Source organism: Poromitra crassiceps (assembly GCF_964638095.1).
Source record: "Poromitra crassiceps genome assembly, chromosome: 1".
NCBI classification, from domain to species: domain Eukaryota; kingdom Metazoa; phylum Chordata; class Actinopteri; order Beryciformes; family Melamphaidae; genus Poromitra; species Poromitra crassiceps.
This window is the reverse complement of record NC_139623.1, coordinates 47,865,714-47,882,855: the sequence shown is the minus strand read 5'-3', so window position 1 is coordinate 47,882,855 and position 17,142 is coordinate 47,865,714. Positions and strand designations below refer to the sequence as shown.

At 42.8% G+C, this 17,142-nt stretch overlaps 1 protein-coding gene across 2 annotated transcripts in view; it reads left to right on the top strand.

The window, feature by feature from the left end:
* capn5b (calpain 5b) overlaps positions 1 to 17,142 on the top strand; it is a gene marked incomplete at both ends in the record, with an annotated part of 156,657 nt that overhangs the window by 48,110 nt on the left and 91,405 nt on the right. For both annotated transcript variants that reach the window (XM_083634584.1, XM_083634583.1), the window contains one exon: positions 9,626 to 9,757. In XM_083634584.1, coding sequence (XP_083490710.1) covers positions 9,626 to 9,757 — 132 coding nt within the window. The remainder of the gene's footprint in view (positions 1 to 9,625; positions 9,758 to 17,142) is intronic.

Genomic DNA, 17,142 nt, shown 5'->3' with positions numbered 1-17,142 from the left:
ATGTAATACTGTAAAATCGCCTCGCCATTTCCTTGAATGGCTTCTCCCTTTTTCTTTGATTTCGCTCGTCTGGGGGAGCACTGTCAACACTTAGTGGGTCGGTAAAATAGATTATACACATTCAATACCTCCAATAATTGTACAGGAGACGTAAAAGGGATTGATCAACGCCCCACCGTCAAAAAAAAAAAAACGATTTTTTTGACGTATCCATACGTCCTTGGCAGTGAAGCGCTGGATTTTTTTTGACGTATGCATACGTCGCTGGCAGTTAACGTGTTAACTAAGACCGACGTAGGAGTTACGACCAGGCATAGTTAAGACCAGTTGGTGCAACCCTCCCCTGGTGAACAAGAGCTTGTGAGCTGTTCTGAGCTTTTAATCTCTTCTATGCGCCTTACTAAGCCCATTGCAACGGCTACATTGTGGCCTAGAAGGTGACTGCCCTGCCCCTGAATCACATTAAAGTCCCTGGAAACCAAAATCCACAAAAACGTTCTAACTATGTTATTTAGGGTCTTATGTTAGTAATTGTGTGCCTCAGAAATTATTATACATTACTTTCAACCCAAAGCCTTAAAATCGACACTTTTCTACAAGATTCTACAAGGTACTTCCTCATTGAAGAGAGCAGTGCGCGAGGTGCTAAAATGCAGGAGCTTATGACGTCATAAGCTCTATATAACCTTTGTACACGCGCGCAACCCACCCTACTGTGTGTGTGTGAGTAACCTCGCATCACCAGGCTGTGTCGAGCGCTATGCTGCTCTCTCTCTCTCTCTCTCACTAGTCCCGAGAGAGAGAGAGAGAGAGAGAGAGAGAGAGAGAAGCATAGTGCACACACAGCACACAGAGTGGGAGGGAGACAGACACTGAGCGAGCGCTGTGGGGGCAAAGAACGGACAGAGATCTGAGTACGCTATGCGCGAGGGGGAGCAACGCGCAAACACCCACACACACACACACACACACACACACACACACACACCCTTCTCTCCCTCTCTCTCCGAGAGAGAGAGAGAGAGACAGAGAGAAATTTCCCTGCTGCAGACGGGACACGCCCACACAGTCCGCGGGAGAAAATACACTCTAAAAACTAATTGATTCTCATGAGTTTTGCCATGACTGTCAAACCTAAATTTATATACTTTGCGACGTTCATCATCGTTCAAATTTGGCTGGTGGCTTATTAACATACTGTAGGTTCCTGTGATGTGATGAACTCAAAATGCTAAATAATAAAGAAATATTTCTGGTTTCCAGGGACTTTAAGTTTAAACTTAAATCACCGCCCCTTCCACTCTGTAGTAGTAACTGAGGCATTCCAATTTACTACCTGGGCTAGCGAGTTTTATCACAGACTTTCTCAATTTTGGTCTATTTGGTATCTGCTTGTATGTATTTTCTGTATCTTGTATCCGCCCCCATGTCAATCTTGAAGGCGATTGTCATACCTTGTACTGGTAGATTCACTGTCCATGCTTTATTTGAGTCATCAACTTATGTGACTTCCCCGAGGAAGTAGGACTGACTCTCATCTTCCCCCTCATGGGGCTCAGTGACCTCATTCACAATGCGAGAGCGGCAGACCACAGCAAAATGTCCCATTTTAGTGCAGTTACGACATTCAGCATTCCTCGCAGGACATCTGTCTCCTCTAGCATGTTCTTTTCCACACCTGAAACATTTGTTGGCTTTCCCGTTCCAGTGCTGCTGCGCTTGTTTTCCGCTGCCCCCCTTCTTCTGTCCAGCGCCGCTGTGTCTCCATCTCTCTGTGTGCTGCGTGCGCTTGGAGGCGATCTCATTTAGCTGGCTAGCAGCTGTAGCTCCTTGCTCTGTAATGTGCCCCTTTACTTGCTCAGACTGGCGTATAAGCTCCACCGCTTTGTCCAGCGTCAAATCGGGCGTCAACTGCAACTTCTCCGACAGTTCCTTATCCAGCATGCCGACCACTAGCCGGTCGCGGATGTTTTCATATTTGGCGTAGTCAAACGCGCACGTCTCCGCCAGCTCGTGCAGGTTCCTAATGTATTCTTCAGCAGTCTCTCTTGACTTTTGAACACATTGGTGAAAGCGAGCCCTCTTGTGTTGACTCTCGGTACAAAGTAGTTGTCAAGCTTAGCCAATACAGTCTCGTAATCATCTTCACTTTCATCTCCTACAAACGTGAAGGTCTTGAAAACCTGTTCAGATTCTCTCCCCAGTGAGTAGAGCAGCGTACAGACCTGTACCTCTCCCTCTTCTTTATTCAGTTTTGTGGCAATTCTGTAGCATTGAAACCGCTGGCGCCATTCCAGCCACATTTCAGGGCGAGAGAAATTCAGACTTTCAGGAGGCGGAAACTTGGCCATCATGGGCGGTTTTACCCCACTCGCGCGCCAGCCGTATAACATTTTGTGGGCGTTCCCACACATACCGACTGTCTCTATATCCCAGTGTGACATCATAATAAGGCAACAGCGGGCAGGCAGTATTCAGGTGTTTGCCCTGCCCAGTGAAAGTCACTGACCAGACAAAGCCCTCGTTCACACAGGACGCCGAACGTAAGCAGAACTGAAGCTTGAAGCAGGCACAAGCTGAACGTACGCCTTACTGTTCACACAAGACGCCTTCTCTTTTCCTCTCAGCGCCTACTCTCGCGCCCTGAACCCGCCCACAACTCCCATTGACTTCATGCCTCACGGCTTCACGGCTTCAGCGTCAAGCTTGGAAATTCGGCGTTAGTCCTGAGTGAACGCTTCGACGTAGCGTGAGCGTGACTTCGGCACGCCGTCAGCGTGGCACGCGCGCGGGTGGTGTGAACGGCTCCGCCTGTTAACAAGGACGCCTAAATGAAACTTGTGGGTACAGCGTAGGTACAGCTTCAGTTGAGCGTTGCTTCGGCATCCTGTATGAACGGGGGCTAACGTTAGATACCAGGTTTTGAATATGCAGCTAAGCTGTGTAACGTTATTCAGATAGCTGCTATAGATGGTCTAACAGACAGCATAACGTTAGCCAGATTGTCAACAAGTCTTTTTGAAGATAACGTTATAGTGAGTGGCATGCTCACTAGAGCTGTGCATCTTCACTGATCTCACGATTCGATACGATTCGATTATACAAGTCTACGATTCGATTCGATTCGATTATACGATGCATCTTAAATCGATGCATCACTTTTTCCGCAATACATGATTTATTTTTTCTCACTTTCTTTTTTCTCACTGTGTGGCTACTTTTAAAATAAAAGTGCATTTGGAATTGCATTGTATTATGATCCATAATTAAAATAAACAACTGCATGTACTTACATTCTATTTTATTTGATTATTAAAAAAAAAAAAAAATTGTGCATCTCTGAATCGATTATTTTCGGCAGCTCTAATGCTCACTAACGTTTGCGTTGCTAACGCTAACATTAGATGAATGCATTAGATGCTAACCAGCGATGTCATTCATGCAAGCCAGCCAGCTAATGCTAGTCATAACTATTGTTTGCTGCAGCTGTAGTTTTATTTCCCGTGTACAAATCCATCGTCTGACACATTTAAATTCCATCTGTTTATGTGACTCTTGTCTTGCCAGTCAGCTAGCTGGCTAACGCTTAACGTTACAATCAGACACTTCTCTGGCTCTGTCGGTCTCGGACGGTCTTCTAAATAGGGACCTTGGCTTCTGCTGACCAATTGATCACATGCTTTTTATCAACAGACACCATTGATTCCACGTAGTGCTGCCTTCAAGTGCTACTTGAAAAATGACCATGTTATTGAGCAATGCCGTGCTATGCTGTGGTCATGTTTTTCGAGTTGATGAATTGAACTATTGAATTCTGTATTCGCACACGTGCCCCTTATTGCGTTTTACAATTCACACTGTTCTATTTTTAGTAGCAAATGCAAGTAAAATGCTCGCACTGTCCAGCCCTGCCTCAAATTAACCTTCGGGTTCCCGGCTTTCAGACGATGTGTCCCACTTCTATGTGGCAAATACTGTTGACCTGCTATCTCACCATAAATTCGACAGTCCCCCCTAAAAGAGACACACAAAAAAGGTGTCTAGTACGGAGGGGTGGAGTAGAAGAGGTTAAAGGAATTATTCTGACAAATATTCACCTTATGTTCAGACCTTACAGTGGGCCAAATTCTTCTGGGTCCTGTTAACACTTCCGGCAGTCACGGCGCAAAATAAGAGAGTTGTTTTTGGAGCAGACAGTGGAGGGGGTAAAATAAAGAACGTAGCCTACTACTTTGAGCTCGGTACACAGCAAGCAAGCGAGTATCCACTGTTAGCCAGGTCAGATAACGTTATCATTGACAATGACGAGCACTTTCTTGTAAAACATACCTGGACTCCAACAAAGAAAGCTTCAGATCGTTTTCTCTCATCCGAGCGCTCGAGCCACTTACGTCAATAAGACCCGCAGACGTTAACGTAATTCCCTGGAATGCAAGACTTAACGAGCCAGTTACATGGCGTTGCATTCTTAGACATTGGCGTTTGCTTTTATTTGGTATGTTACAGTACATACAATTGGCCAAATTATTAGTTAATTCAGAGTTAGATGATATTGGAGCAGCCAGCCATTTTATTTTTAGCGGAAGTTGTGACACGACCACACAACCGGGTCAAATGGGCGTGGCTACATAAGGTGAATATGATTGTATTACATTACATTACATTACGTCATTTGGCAGACGCTTTTATCCAAAGCGACTTACAATAACACATTCTTGTCAGCAATAGAGCAATCAACTATGCAACACAGTCTATGATAACTACAACTTCTGAAGGCACAGTGGTACAAGTTAAGGTTAGTGTTTTTTAGTGTTTTTTTTTTTTTTTTTAAGAGAGATAAGTTAGTTCAAGAAGGGCCCAGATGGAGCCTGAAAAAGTGAGTCTTTAGTCTTTTCCGAGAGATAGGCAGTGATTCGGCCGTCATGACCGAAGGTGGAAGCTCGTTCCACCATTGAGGTGCCAGGGACGAGAAGAGTCTCGAACGGGATGAGCGACTTTTGAGCCCCTGTAGTGAAGGAGGGGCGAGGCGTCCTGCGCTGGTGGAGGAGCGGAGGGAACGGTGAGAGATTTGGAGCCTGACCATAGATTGTAAGTACAGAGGAGCTGTCTGGTGTACTGCCCTATAGGCCAGAACCAGTGTTTTGAATTTAATGCGTGCCGAGATGGGAAGCCAGTGAAGGTCCCGGAGGAGGGGAGTGACATGAGAGAATTTGGGTTGGTTGAATACCAGACGGGCTGCAACGTTCTGAATGAGCTGAAGCGGTTGGATGGCTGCAGCAGGTAGCCCAGCCAGAAGAACATTGCAGTAGTCCAGCCGAGAAATGATGTTTGTGCCTGGACCAGGAGTTGTGTCGCTTCCCTTTTGAGAAACAGACGGATTTTGCGGATGTTGTACAGGGAGAACCTGCAGGAGCGGGCAGTTGCTGCGATGTAGGCTGAGTTGGACAGCTGATTGTCAAGGATCACTCCAAGGTTCTTAGCTGTTTGAGAGGGAAACACGGTAGTGTTGTCAATGGAGATGGAAAGGTCAGTGAGGGGACAGTCTTTCCCGGGGATTGTTTTCTTCATAGCCTATGTTGAATCAATTGATGATATGGCGGGGATAATTACTGTGTGCAAACTAAGCAAAGTAGTGCAAAAGCATGTGAACTAAGCGTTCCACTATTGGGGTCCTCAAAAACATTTTCACAAGTTTGTCAGGTCTGCATGTGCCCCTTTTTAGCTTTGAGCACCTGCCCTTCTAAAGGTCTCTGCACGGCCCTGCTCTGCTGGTGTAAAAGTTAATAAACAGCATGTAGGCTCTGGAGAAATGATACACAAAACACACACATGCACACAATAATCCCATAACTGAGAATCATCAGGTAATGGCAATAATCTGATTTATGCGTTTACATGCACTTTAGTAAGTAGTGGGAACTCACCTCAAAGTCTGTGAGTGGACAATTGAGATTGCGCCCTGCCAACCCGATCTCCAAAAAAATTGTAAAATAGCAACGTTTGTGGACAAACGTTGGTATTTTACAATGTCGGCTAAGAAATTGTAAAATGGGAACGTACGTGTCTACAGCGGTGGGCGTGGTTTGGGCGTGTTTTACGGAGATTTTCTGTTTCTAACCCCTCCCCCTACTCTAATCCTCACCCTAACCACTCAGAACGTTACTATTTTACAATTTTCGAGCCGAAATTGTAAAATAGCAACGTTGGTCCATATCGTTGGTATTATACAATTTTCTAAGAGACTGTGTTGGCCCTGCACTCAATATAAAACTGATGATTCAGCAAAAAGCTAGGTGTGTTCATCGGATTTCTCATACAGTAATACTAATCCCATAACAGCCTTTTTGTCTGATAAAGCCTATCAGTTTATGCTGTTTACATGACCACTTGATTCATCAGGTTACTCCAGAAATCTGGTAATGATTTGTTTGTTAGTGCACATGTAAACACACTCATTGTTGTTGTTTACTCAGTTCATACATTTTGAATCGGTTAAATTCTGCCCCATAGCACGAAATGACCACAAATTATGCCTGTAGAGGTTGATCAAATAAGTTGTGAGTGTGTGTGTGTGTGTGTGTGTGTGTGTGTTCGTGTGCGTGTGTGCGATATGCAGTGTGTAATATGAGCTGTTTGTAATATGTTTATGTAGGCAGATGGAAATATAGACATTGTGTTCAAACAATAGAGGAGAGGACAGTGTGTCTGTCTATCAATGGTTAATGTCACTCCACAGCCCAAATTAATCATCCCACACATGATCACAGGGAACACAGCGTGCTGTGTGTGTGTGTGTGTGTGTGTGTGTGTGTGTGTGTACAGTACAGTACAGTACAGTACAGTAAGTGGGTGGACCAGTCTTTACTGTGCACATAAGAGAGAGAAGGTGATGATTACGCTGCTCCGTATTGTTTGCTGTAATAGTGGTCTGTCCACACTGCGGAAGAAAATGGAAATCACCACAGCCTCCTGAAGTGGAAATGTGGGTGTAAAAGGACAGATGGTCTGTTTCTAAATGTATGAAGTCAGCCCACAATCCATTTATGCTCCTACACACTGTGTCTTGCACCTTGTACCATCCACCCAAACGGATGTTCACCATTGTGATGTTTCACAGCCTTTTCCATCCTGACAACATTTAGGCAGAAACACAGTTTGAATGATTTCTTTTTTTGCATGAAAAGGATCAAATGTTAAGATATTAAAGCTAGAATAATGTAACGTCTGCGTATAATTGAAATTAACGTCTGTTGCATTGCATTCAAGCCATTGTCATATGAGTTCCCACAATGCTATCGCCAGTAGACCCGAGTCTCGCCTGGCGACATTCCTGCGCTGGCCTGGAGCATGCGCACCAGAAATGACACCAGACTTCCGCCTAATGTTGGGTTAGCCTTTAGGGGTGGGGGGAAAAATCGATTCACCTAAGTATCGCGATTTTTAATGTCATGATTTTTTGGATCGATCTTTTATTCCAGAATCGATAATCGCAAATTTAAAAAAAAAAAAAAAAAAAAAAACATTTTTTTTTTTTTTTTTTTTTGTGCTTGCAGTCAGGCCACTCACTGAACAGCAGGCCAGGCGCCGCCTACTGGTTTACTAGTGGTTTTATTACTTTATTAGTTAGTCTGAAGTAATAATTACACTTCAGGGTTAAAGTGGGTGCATCTCATTGTAAAATTGGACTTCAAACGGCCCAAATCTGGCTTCAAACGGCCAAAATTTCACGCGCGTTGGCCCATATCGGCCTGGCCTGCTTGGTATCTAATGCCCGGCCTGAATTATGATCCCAGTCCGCCCCTGTTTTTAACTATATCGCCCAGCCCTACTCATGATATATAATATACAGTCTCTAGTGTATGATTCAACTTTTCCCATGTTCTAATCTAGTGTAAAAAAGCAAACAAACTGAAAAAATAAAAGAAAAAAATAAACAAAAATCGCAATAAATCGTAATATCGAATCGCAATAATCGTAGAATCGCAATACTTAAGAATCGCAATATAAATCGAATCGGCACCCAAGAATCGTGATAGTATCGAATCGGGAGATAAGTGAATCGCCACAGCCCTATTAGCCTTCTCCTAACTCGAATGGGAATAAATAATTCATTACTGAGCATGAAGAGAGCTGCGCGCTTGACATCGGTCCTAGTGATTCTTGCTTCTGGTGCGGCAGTCAGATAAGATACAGATAGCAAGCAGTGGATAATTCAGTCATGCGGCTCTTTTTAGACTTTCCAAAATGTTATCGGACCGAATGGATCAAATTTGGAAGTGAAACGAGTCATTTTGCGGGTGCTGTGTGAAGTTCAACACTATTTATCCACTGTTTTACAGCTGTGACGGAGTAGACTACGGCGTAACGTAACCTATGACGAATGCTGCGTTCATGTGCTGCTCAGATTGTCCCATTTCCCGAGTTGGCAAGTCGTTCCTTCTCAGTGTGTTCAGGAGCTTTTAAACAGTAATGTGGAAACAACATGGATGCTACAAAGAAAATGTGTTGTACTTTATTGCTGGAAAAGTTTAAGCGACACACTGATAGCTGTTTCCAGTTTTTGCATGACAACAAAAAGCAAAGGAAATAGTCGGGAACCAGACACCACATGAATGCAGTGCACATACTTTTCCCAGCTCGAACCACCAGAATTGAGAGACAAAGGTTCTGCACTACAAAAGTTACACACTCCAGCTTTATCAGCTTTAATTAAAAAAAAAATCTTATTTTCTCCACAATTGTATTTAGTATTATTATAGTATTATAGCCAATTACCTCTGCTCTCCCAGTCGTTGCTCCACCCTCTCTGCTGATCTGGGGAGAGTTGTAGACGAGCACTTGCTTCCTCCAATATTATGTGCAGTCACCAGCCGCTTCCTTTCACTTGACAGTGAAGTTTCAGTGACACAGGACGTAGCACATGAGAGAATCACGCTATTCCTCCCACGCTATTCCTGTTTTCTATGTTCCCAAAAACATAGAAAACAGGCATAACATCCTGGATAAAAACATAAATTGCAGACACAGTTAAACACAATATAAGTACAAAGTAGCAGTGCAAGGCTAGGCTATAGTGCAAGGCTATAGGCCAAAGTGGTCGTTTTGACACTCAGCACTACACAATTCCAAGAAATAAAAAGCTACAACAGTACATATTGTATAAAAGAACGCAGAAGAAGACCAAAGAAGATTCACAGTTTGCTACTTACATGTATGCCAGTATAAGATGAGTTCAACCAAACTGAACATCATCATCATAAAGGCCTTACCTTCTAGTCTCGCTAGCATTTTAGGGCTTTGATGGAAACGGGCACAAATGCATTTTTGTACCTGTTTTTCCCGGGATTGAGAACCAGTGTTGCAAGGTATTTGGTGGTTGCAGCTGGTTGAAGCCTCATCGTGACTTTAAATTGAGTAGGTGAACGAACTTTGTGGTTGCTGGATGAAGTAAATGTGTGGCAAGCGGCCCAGAAGCCCAGATGAAGCTGTGACTGCAGGCCCTTGTTCTGTTTGCCAAATTCACTTTCTCAGAACCTCCGAGATGCCAGTTGTTGTACCTGCCGGCAACTCATCTACCTTCCCTTTGTCTTTATCTGTTTGTTTGTTTTTGTTTTTCTGAACATAGGAGCTGTGCGAGGACCCTCACCTGTTTGTGGATGGCATCAGTGCGCATGATCTGCACCAGGGACAACTGGGGAACTGCTGGTTTGTAGCAGCATGCTCCAGTCTGGCCTCCAGAGAGTCTCTGTGGCAAAAAGTAAGTGTGTGCATGTGTGTCGCCTATGTGTTTCAGCATGTATTTCTTACCATGAGCACCAGGACACAAATCTCATACTGTATGGCTGTGTAGGAGTGTGTCACGCTTAAGAGTTTTGTTCCAAAATGAGATGCACCAAAAAAGAAGAAAGGTCCAAGGCACTCTTCTGGCATAAAGTAAAAAGCCTTTATTTACTTTAGATGGCTATATCATTTAGAAAGGTTTAAAAGCATAGCTAGAGTGCATGTTAAAAGAGCTGGGACATGACCCACGCGTACCCGCACAAACAGCCTTCTGCAGGGTATGGCCACCAGCACAAGGTTCCCCCTATTTAGCATGAGATGATTGCAAACACCTGAGCAGAAAGCCAGTGAACTCACAGGTAATGATACAAAAAGCCAAACACACTCCTTGCTAGCAAGGGTAGTGAGCACACTCACCAAATAAGAATGAAAATTCAGGTGCACGGCACAAAAGTAACAGTGAAAAAACGAGGAACGCCAGCACAATATGAATCAATGTCCTTTCAGGGTTTTTATTCCGTTATCGAGACCATACAATACGAACGAACGTTTCAGCCAACAGGCCTTCTTCAGCATTGTAACATGCAAGGCGGAAATGACAATTATATACAGGTAGCATCCGGAAACACAATCAATTAAGCCAAAGATTCAGTGAAAAGTTTATTTCCAAATACACCACTCTAAGAAACAAATACAAAAAAGTATTACATATAAGATATGTGAAACATAAAGCAAATGCTTTAGAAGCTCTTAGTGCTGCATATGAAGTAGTAGCTCAATACAAGCAAAAAAAGGGGAAAGCACAGGCAATGGTCCTGCTATGATCAGTCAGGAAGTTATAGCTAGAGAATCACATAATTTAAAATAGAACATAGACATACTGTATAGAAAATAGGAAATGGAATACAATTACAAATAGAAATATAGCCGCAAGCGGCGATGACGGGGTCCAAGCATGGTCAGTAAGGGTGTAGTGGTCAGTAAGGGTGATGGGGTCAGTCAGGGTGTTGTGGTCACATAAGTGCTTGTGACTTGAAGTAGTACTTGGATAGAAAGCAGTTTTTGTGTACAATATCCCTTTAAGTATCTGGACAGAAAGTGGTATTTGGGTAGAACATACTGTCAATACGACAAGTACTTCTCTGGCTCTGCAGATACATATAATATGGTCTACAAAGTTAAATACAACAGTCTGGTTAGCTCACTTGGTAAAGCTCATGACTTATGCAAACTAAAGACCATTGCTGCTCAAAGTTCAAACCCCACGTGGGATGAACAACTTTCAACTTCAGACAGTTAAGTCAGTAACAGGAATTAAAACCCCACATGTTGCCTCCTTATTTTGCCGTGTTTCATGAACTTTTTCAATATCTTGGAAATGTTAGCTCGAGATTGCGTGGCTGTGTTCAAGAACGTGTTTTGCAACAGGAGAGGTTAGTTCTTGTCTCATGATGGAGCTTTTGTGTTCTGAAATCAGAATTTTCAGTTGTCATTGTGTCTTTCCCACACACACATCAAACCATAGGGCGTAGTGGCGTCCACTACAGAAGGTTGATGGGTTTTATCCCTGAAATTGCTTTTGGTGACTATAGCCAGCACCCTGCATGGCAGCTTGTTATGCAGTCCATTTACCATTAAGGACATTTTTGTATTACACACATAATGCACCACTTTACATTAAAAGTCTGCCCTGAATGGAGGTGTTTGAACTAATTGGTGTGGGTTGTGCTGTTACAATGAGCACATGAGTGACAAGGATAATTCAGATTGAATTCTCTTTTTGGACCTTTCACATCTGAAGACACAATAATGTATTGGAATGTTTTTCCTCTCATATATCTGAAAGAAGGCTCCCAGCAAACACAATTACATCATGATGATGTTCTGATATCATCTTTCAGTGACGTCCAGGACTAGGCCAAATCACAGCCGATTTGGGGATCATTTAGACATCTACACAGGAATGTCAAGATGACGTCGAAATATGACGTTACCATGAATAGGCATATTCAGTTATTCTGCTATGTACACAGTGTGTATTCAGCAGCGTTATACATAATTATATCCAGATTAACCTTTATTCTACATTTTCAAAAAATAAAACAGTTACTGGCTGTGGTTTGAACCCAGGACCTCCAGCTTTGGTGTCTGCTACTCTACCCCTACACCATCCTTCCACAGCAATGACAAGGCACGGATGTAACCTTATTATGGCATAAACTTGTTTTTATTCAAACGTGGGTGTCAAGTCTTTGTGGATCGGGCATTACTGTGTGACATCTAAACCAACTATGTATTATGCTACAGCAGATGCAGAACCCCAAAACACATTAACACCCAAAATGCTACATTCCAACTTCCAGTAGTAGTAGTAGTAGTAGTAGTAGTAGTAGTAGTAGTAGTAATAGTAGCAGAAGTAGTAATAGTAGTATTAGTAGTGTTGGTAGTAGTGGGAGTGGTAGCAGTAGTAGCAGCAGTAGTTGTAATTGACCGGTTAACCCTAGAACACTAACGTCGGGTGATTTTCACCCGGACAATTGAATTCACATGATTTTCATTGTCTTGCTGCTGTCTGAGGTGGGCGGGTCCTTAGGTACCTTCAGGATGCTCACTGACGTCATTGAATGTAGGTTTGTTTCCCTGCTCCCATTCATGGTTTTTTCTACCGGCTACGCGTTCGGGTGATTTTCACCCGACGTTAGTGATAGAGGGTAAAATATCTTCGGGTTAGTTACAATGGTATTGTGGTGACTTTTTTTTTTTTTTCACCACACAAGTCCCATGAATGGGTGGACCGAAGGAGAAGTTGGGAGCTCCTTTTTTTTGCGGGGTTTTTTTTTTTTTTATAACGATTACCTCATTTTTCCCGAATTTGACATATTTTTTATAGTGTCCCCCATAATAAACTTTTTTGTGTTTTTTGTGATATTTCACATTTAAAAACAAAAGAAGAGTACCTCAATTTGCCATGTATTGTTTTACTTTAAGATATTTTGATGAGAAGTATGTTTTATGGGGTATATTGCATCGGGTGAAATACACCCGACGTTAGTGATGGTGTGACTTTAAATCACGTTAGTGTTCTAGGGTTAATGAGTTGTGGGCAATTTAGTGTTGGCGTGTGTTTCATTAAAAGTTTCGAGATTTATCATTTCAAAACGGTTTCACGTATCCAAAATCCTTTAATAATCTTAGGTCGGGGTAGTCCATAGATGACCCAGAAAAAGTTTTGTGTGATTTGGCCAAACGGTCTAGGAGGAGCTCGCAAAAGTAGGTTTTTGATCAAATTCAAAATGGCGGAAAATCTACCACACAGAAATGGGCGTGGCCTAGTAGGTTAGATACATGATGCTCCAGGGAAACCAGTAGATGTGGAATTTTGATTCTACAGCTCGCGGTTCAGAAGTTATGGACCGACAAACGTGAAATTGGCTGTTATAGCGCCACCATCTGGTGGATTGGTGTAATTTTTTTACTCTGAGTAGTGGGTGATGTCGTGAACCTGTGTGGAAAGTTTGGGGGATGGGGGGTGTATGGTTTCTGAGATCCACACACTTTTAGGACAGGAAAATAACAAAAGTAAATACACAAAAGTTTAGACATTTATAATTTCAAAACGGTTACACCTATCCAAAATCCTTTAATAACTTTAGGTCGGGTTAGTCCATAGATGTCCCAGAAGAATTTCCGTGTGATTTGGCCAAACGGTCTAGGAGGAGTTCGCAAAAGTAGGTTTTTGATCAAATTCAAAATGGCGGAAAATCTAGGCTCACGCAAATGGGCGTGGCCTATATGGATAGATGCGTATTGATCCAGGGAATACAGCCGAAGTGGAATTTTGATTCTACGCCTCACGGTTCAGAAGATATGGACCATAACGCGAAATGGTCTGTTATAGCGCCACCATCTGGCCGATATGGGTCATTTTTTGTTTCTGAGTAGTGAGGCACATTTACAATCTATGTGCCCAGTCTGGCTACGCTGAGCATTACAGTTTCTGCTGTACATACAGTTTTACCGGAGAAGAAGAATAAAAAATATATATATAGCCGCAAGCGGCGATGCGGGGTCCAAGCTTCCGGTGACTTGGGGGGTATATGTCAGATAATATAGACACTGAATAGTGCACATTTATTCAGAGTTGGTATGTGCAAGTAAACAAAGTTTGGTTGAGATCCGGTGACCTGATGGTTTCCAAGCAGTAGTAGTAGTAGTAGTAGTAGAAGTAGCAGTAGTAGTAGTAGTAGTGTTGGTAGTAGTGAGAGTGGTAGCAGTAGTAGCAGCACTAGTTGTAATTGACTGGTTAATGAGTTGTGGGCAATTTAGTGTCGGGGTGTGTTTCATTAAAAGTTTAGAGATTTATCATTTCAAAACGGATTCAAGTATCCAAAATCCTTTAATAAATTTAGGTCGGGTTACTCCATAGATGACCCCGAAAAGTTTTTGTGTGATTTGGCCAAACGGTCTAGGAGGAGTTCGCAAAAGTAGGTTTTTGATAAAATTCAAAATGGCGCGAAATCTAGGCACACGCAAATGGGCGTGGCCTATCTGGATAGATGCGTCTTGATCCAAGGACTCCCTGAGAAGTGAAATTTTGAGTATAGGACAAACGGTTCAGAAGATATGGACCATAACGTGAAATGGTCTGTTATAGCGCCACCATCTGGTGGATTGGTGTATTCTTTTTTTTCTGAGTAGGGAATGACCTCTTGAACCTATGTGGAAAGTTTAGGTGATGTGGAGGGTATGGTTTCTGAGATCCACACACTTTTAGGGCAGAAAAAGAAGAAAAACAAATAGACAATATAGCCGCAAGCGGCGATGCGGGGTCCAAGCTTCCGGTGACTTGGGGGGTATATGTCAGATAGTGCACATTTATTCAGACTTGGTATGTCCACAAGTAAACAAAGTTTGGTTGAGATCCGGTGACCTGACAGTTTCCAAGCAGTACTAGTAGTAGTAGTAGTAGCAGTAGTAGTAATAGTAGTAGTAGTAGTGTTGGTAGTAGTGGGAGTGGTAGCAGTAGTAGCAGGAGAAGTACTAAGAATAGTAGTAGTAGTAGTAGCAGCAGCAGCAGTAGTAGTGGTGGTTGGCTGTTATAGTGCCACCATCTGGTGGAGTGGTGTAATTTTTTCCTCTGAGTAGTGGGTGATGTCTTGAAACTATGTGGAAAGGTGGGTGATGTGGGGCGTATGGTTTCTGAGATCCACACACTTTTAGGGCAGGAAAAGAACAAAAGCAAATACACACAAGTTTAGACATTTATCATTTCAAAACGGATTCAAGTATCCAAAATCCTTTAATAACTTTAGGTCGGGGTAGTCCATAGATAACCCAGAAAAAGTTTTGTGTGATTTGGCCAAACAGTCTAGGAGGAGTTCGCAAAAGTAGGTTTTTGATAAAATTCAAAATGGCGGAAAATTTAGGCACACGCACACTGGCGTGGCCTATATGGATAGATGCATATTGATCCAAGGAATCCCTGAGAAGTGAACTTTTGAGTATAGGACACACGGTTCAGAAGATATGGACCATAACGTGAAATGGTCTGTTATAGCGCCACCATCTGGTAAATTGGTGTATTCTTTTTTTTCTGAGTAGGGGGTGACCTCTTGAACCTATGTGGAAAGTTTAGGTGATGTGGAGGGTATGGTTTCTGAGATCCACACACTTTTAGGGCAGGAAAAGAAGAAAAACAAATAGACAATATAGCCGCAAGCGGCGATGCGGGGTCCAAGCTTCCGGTGACTTGGGGGGTATATGTCAGATAGTGCACATTTATTCAGACTTGGTATCTGCACAAGTAAACAACGTTTGGTTGAGATCCGGTCACCTGACGGTTTCCAAGCAGTACTAGTAGTAGTAGTAGTAGCAGTAGTAGTAATAGTAGTAGTAGTAGTGTTGGTAGTAGTGGGAGTGGTAGCAGTAGTAGCAGCAGAATACTAAGAATAGTAGTAGTAGTAGTAGCAGCAGCAGCAGTAGTAGTGGTGGTTGGCTGTTATAGCGCCACCATCTGGTGGATTGGTGTAATTTTTTCCTCTGAGTAGTGGGTGATGTCTTGAAACTATGTGGAAAGGTGGGTGATGTGGGGCGTATGGTTTCTGAGATCCACACACTTTTAGGGCAGGAAAAGAACAAAAGCAAATACACACAAGTTTAGACATTTATCATTTCAAAACGGTTTCACATATCCAAAATCCTTTAATAACTTTAGGTCGGGGTAGTCCATAGATAACCCAGAAAAAGTTTCGTGTGATTTGGCCAAACAGTCTAGGAGGAGCTCGCAAAAGTAGGTTTTTGATAAAATTCAAAATGGCGGAAAATCTAGGCAGACGCAAATGGGCATGGCCTATATGGATAGAAGCATATTGATCCAAGGAATCCAGGATAAGTGAAATTTTGAGTATCGGACACACGGTTCAGAAGATATGGACCATAAGGCGAAATGGTCTGTTATAGCGCCACCATCTGGTGGATTGGTGTATTTTTTTTTTCTCAGAGTAGGGGGTGACCTCTTGAACCTATGTAGAAAGTTTAGGTGATGTGGAGGGTATGGTTTCTGAGATCCACACACTTTTAGGGCAGAAAAAGAAGAAAAACAAATAGACAATATAGCCGCAAGCGGCGATGCGGGGTCCAAGCTTCCGGTGACTTGGGGGGTATATGTCAGATAATATAGACACTGAATAGTGCACATTTATTCAGAGTTGGTATGTGCAAGTAAACAAAGTTTGGTTGAGATCCGGTGACCTGATGGTTTCCAAGCAGTAGTAGTAGTAGTAGTAGTAGTAGCAGGAGTAGTAGTAGTAGTAGTAGTGTTGGTAGTAGTGAGAGTGGTAGCAGTAGTAGCAGCACCAGTTGTAATTGACTGGTTAATGAGTTGTGGGCAATTTAGTGTCGGGGTGTGTTTCATTAAAAGTTTAGAGATTTATCATTTCAAAACGGATTCAATTATCCAAAATCGTTTAATAACTTTAGGTCGGGTTAGTCCATAGATGACCCCGAACAGTTTTCGTGTGATTTGGCCAAACGGTCTAGGAGGAGTTCGCAAAAGTAGGTTTTTGATAAAATTCAAAATGGCAGAAAATCTAGGCACACGCAAATGGGCGTGGCCTATATGGATAGATGCGTCTTGATCCAAGGAATCCCTGAGAAGTGAAATTTTGAGTTTAGGACAAACGGTTCAGAAGATATAGACCATAACGCGAAATGGTCTGTTATAGCGCCACCATCTGGTGGATTGGTGTATTCTTTTTTTTCTGAGTAGGGGGTGACCTCTTGAACCTATGTGGAAAGTTTAGGTGATGTGGAGGGTATGGTTTCTGAGATCCACACACTTTTAGGGCAGAAAAAGAAGAAAAA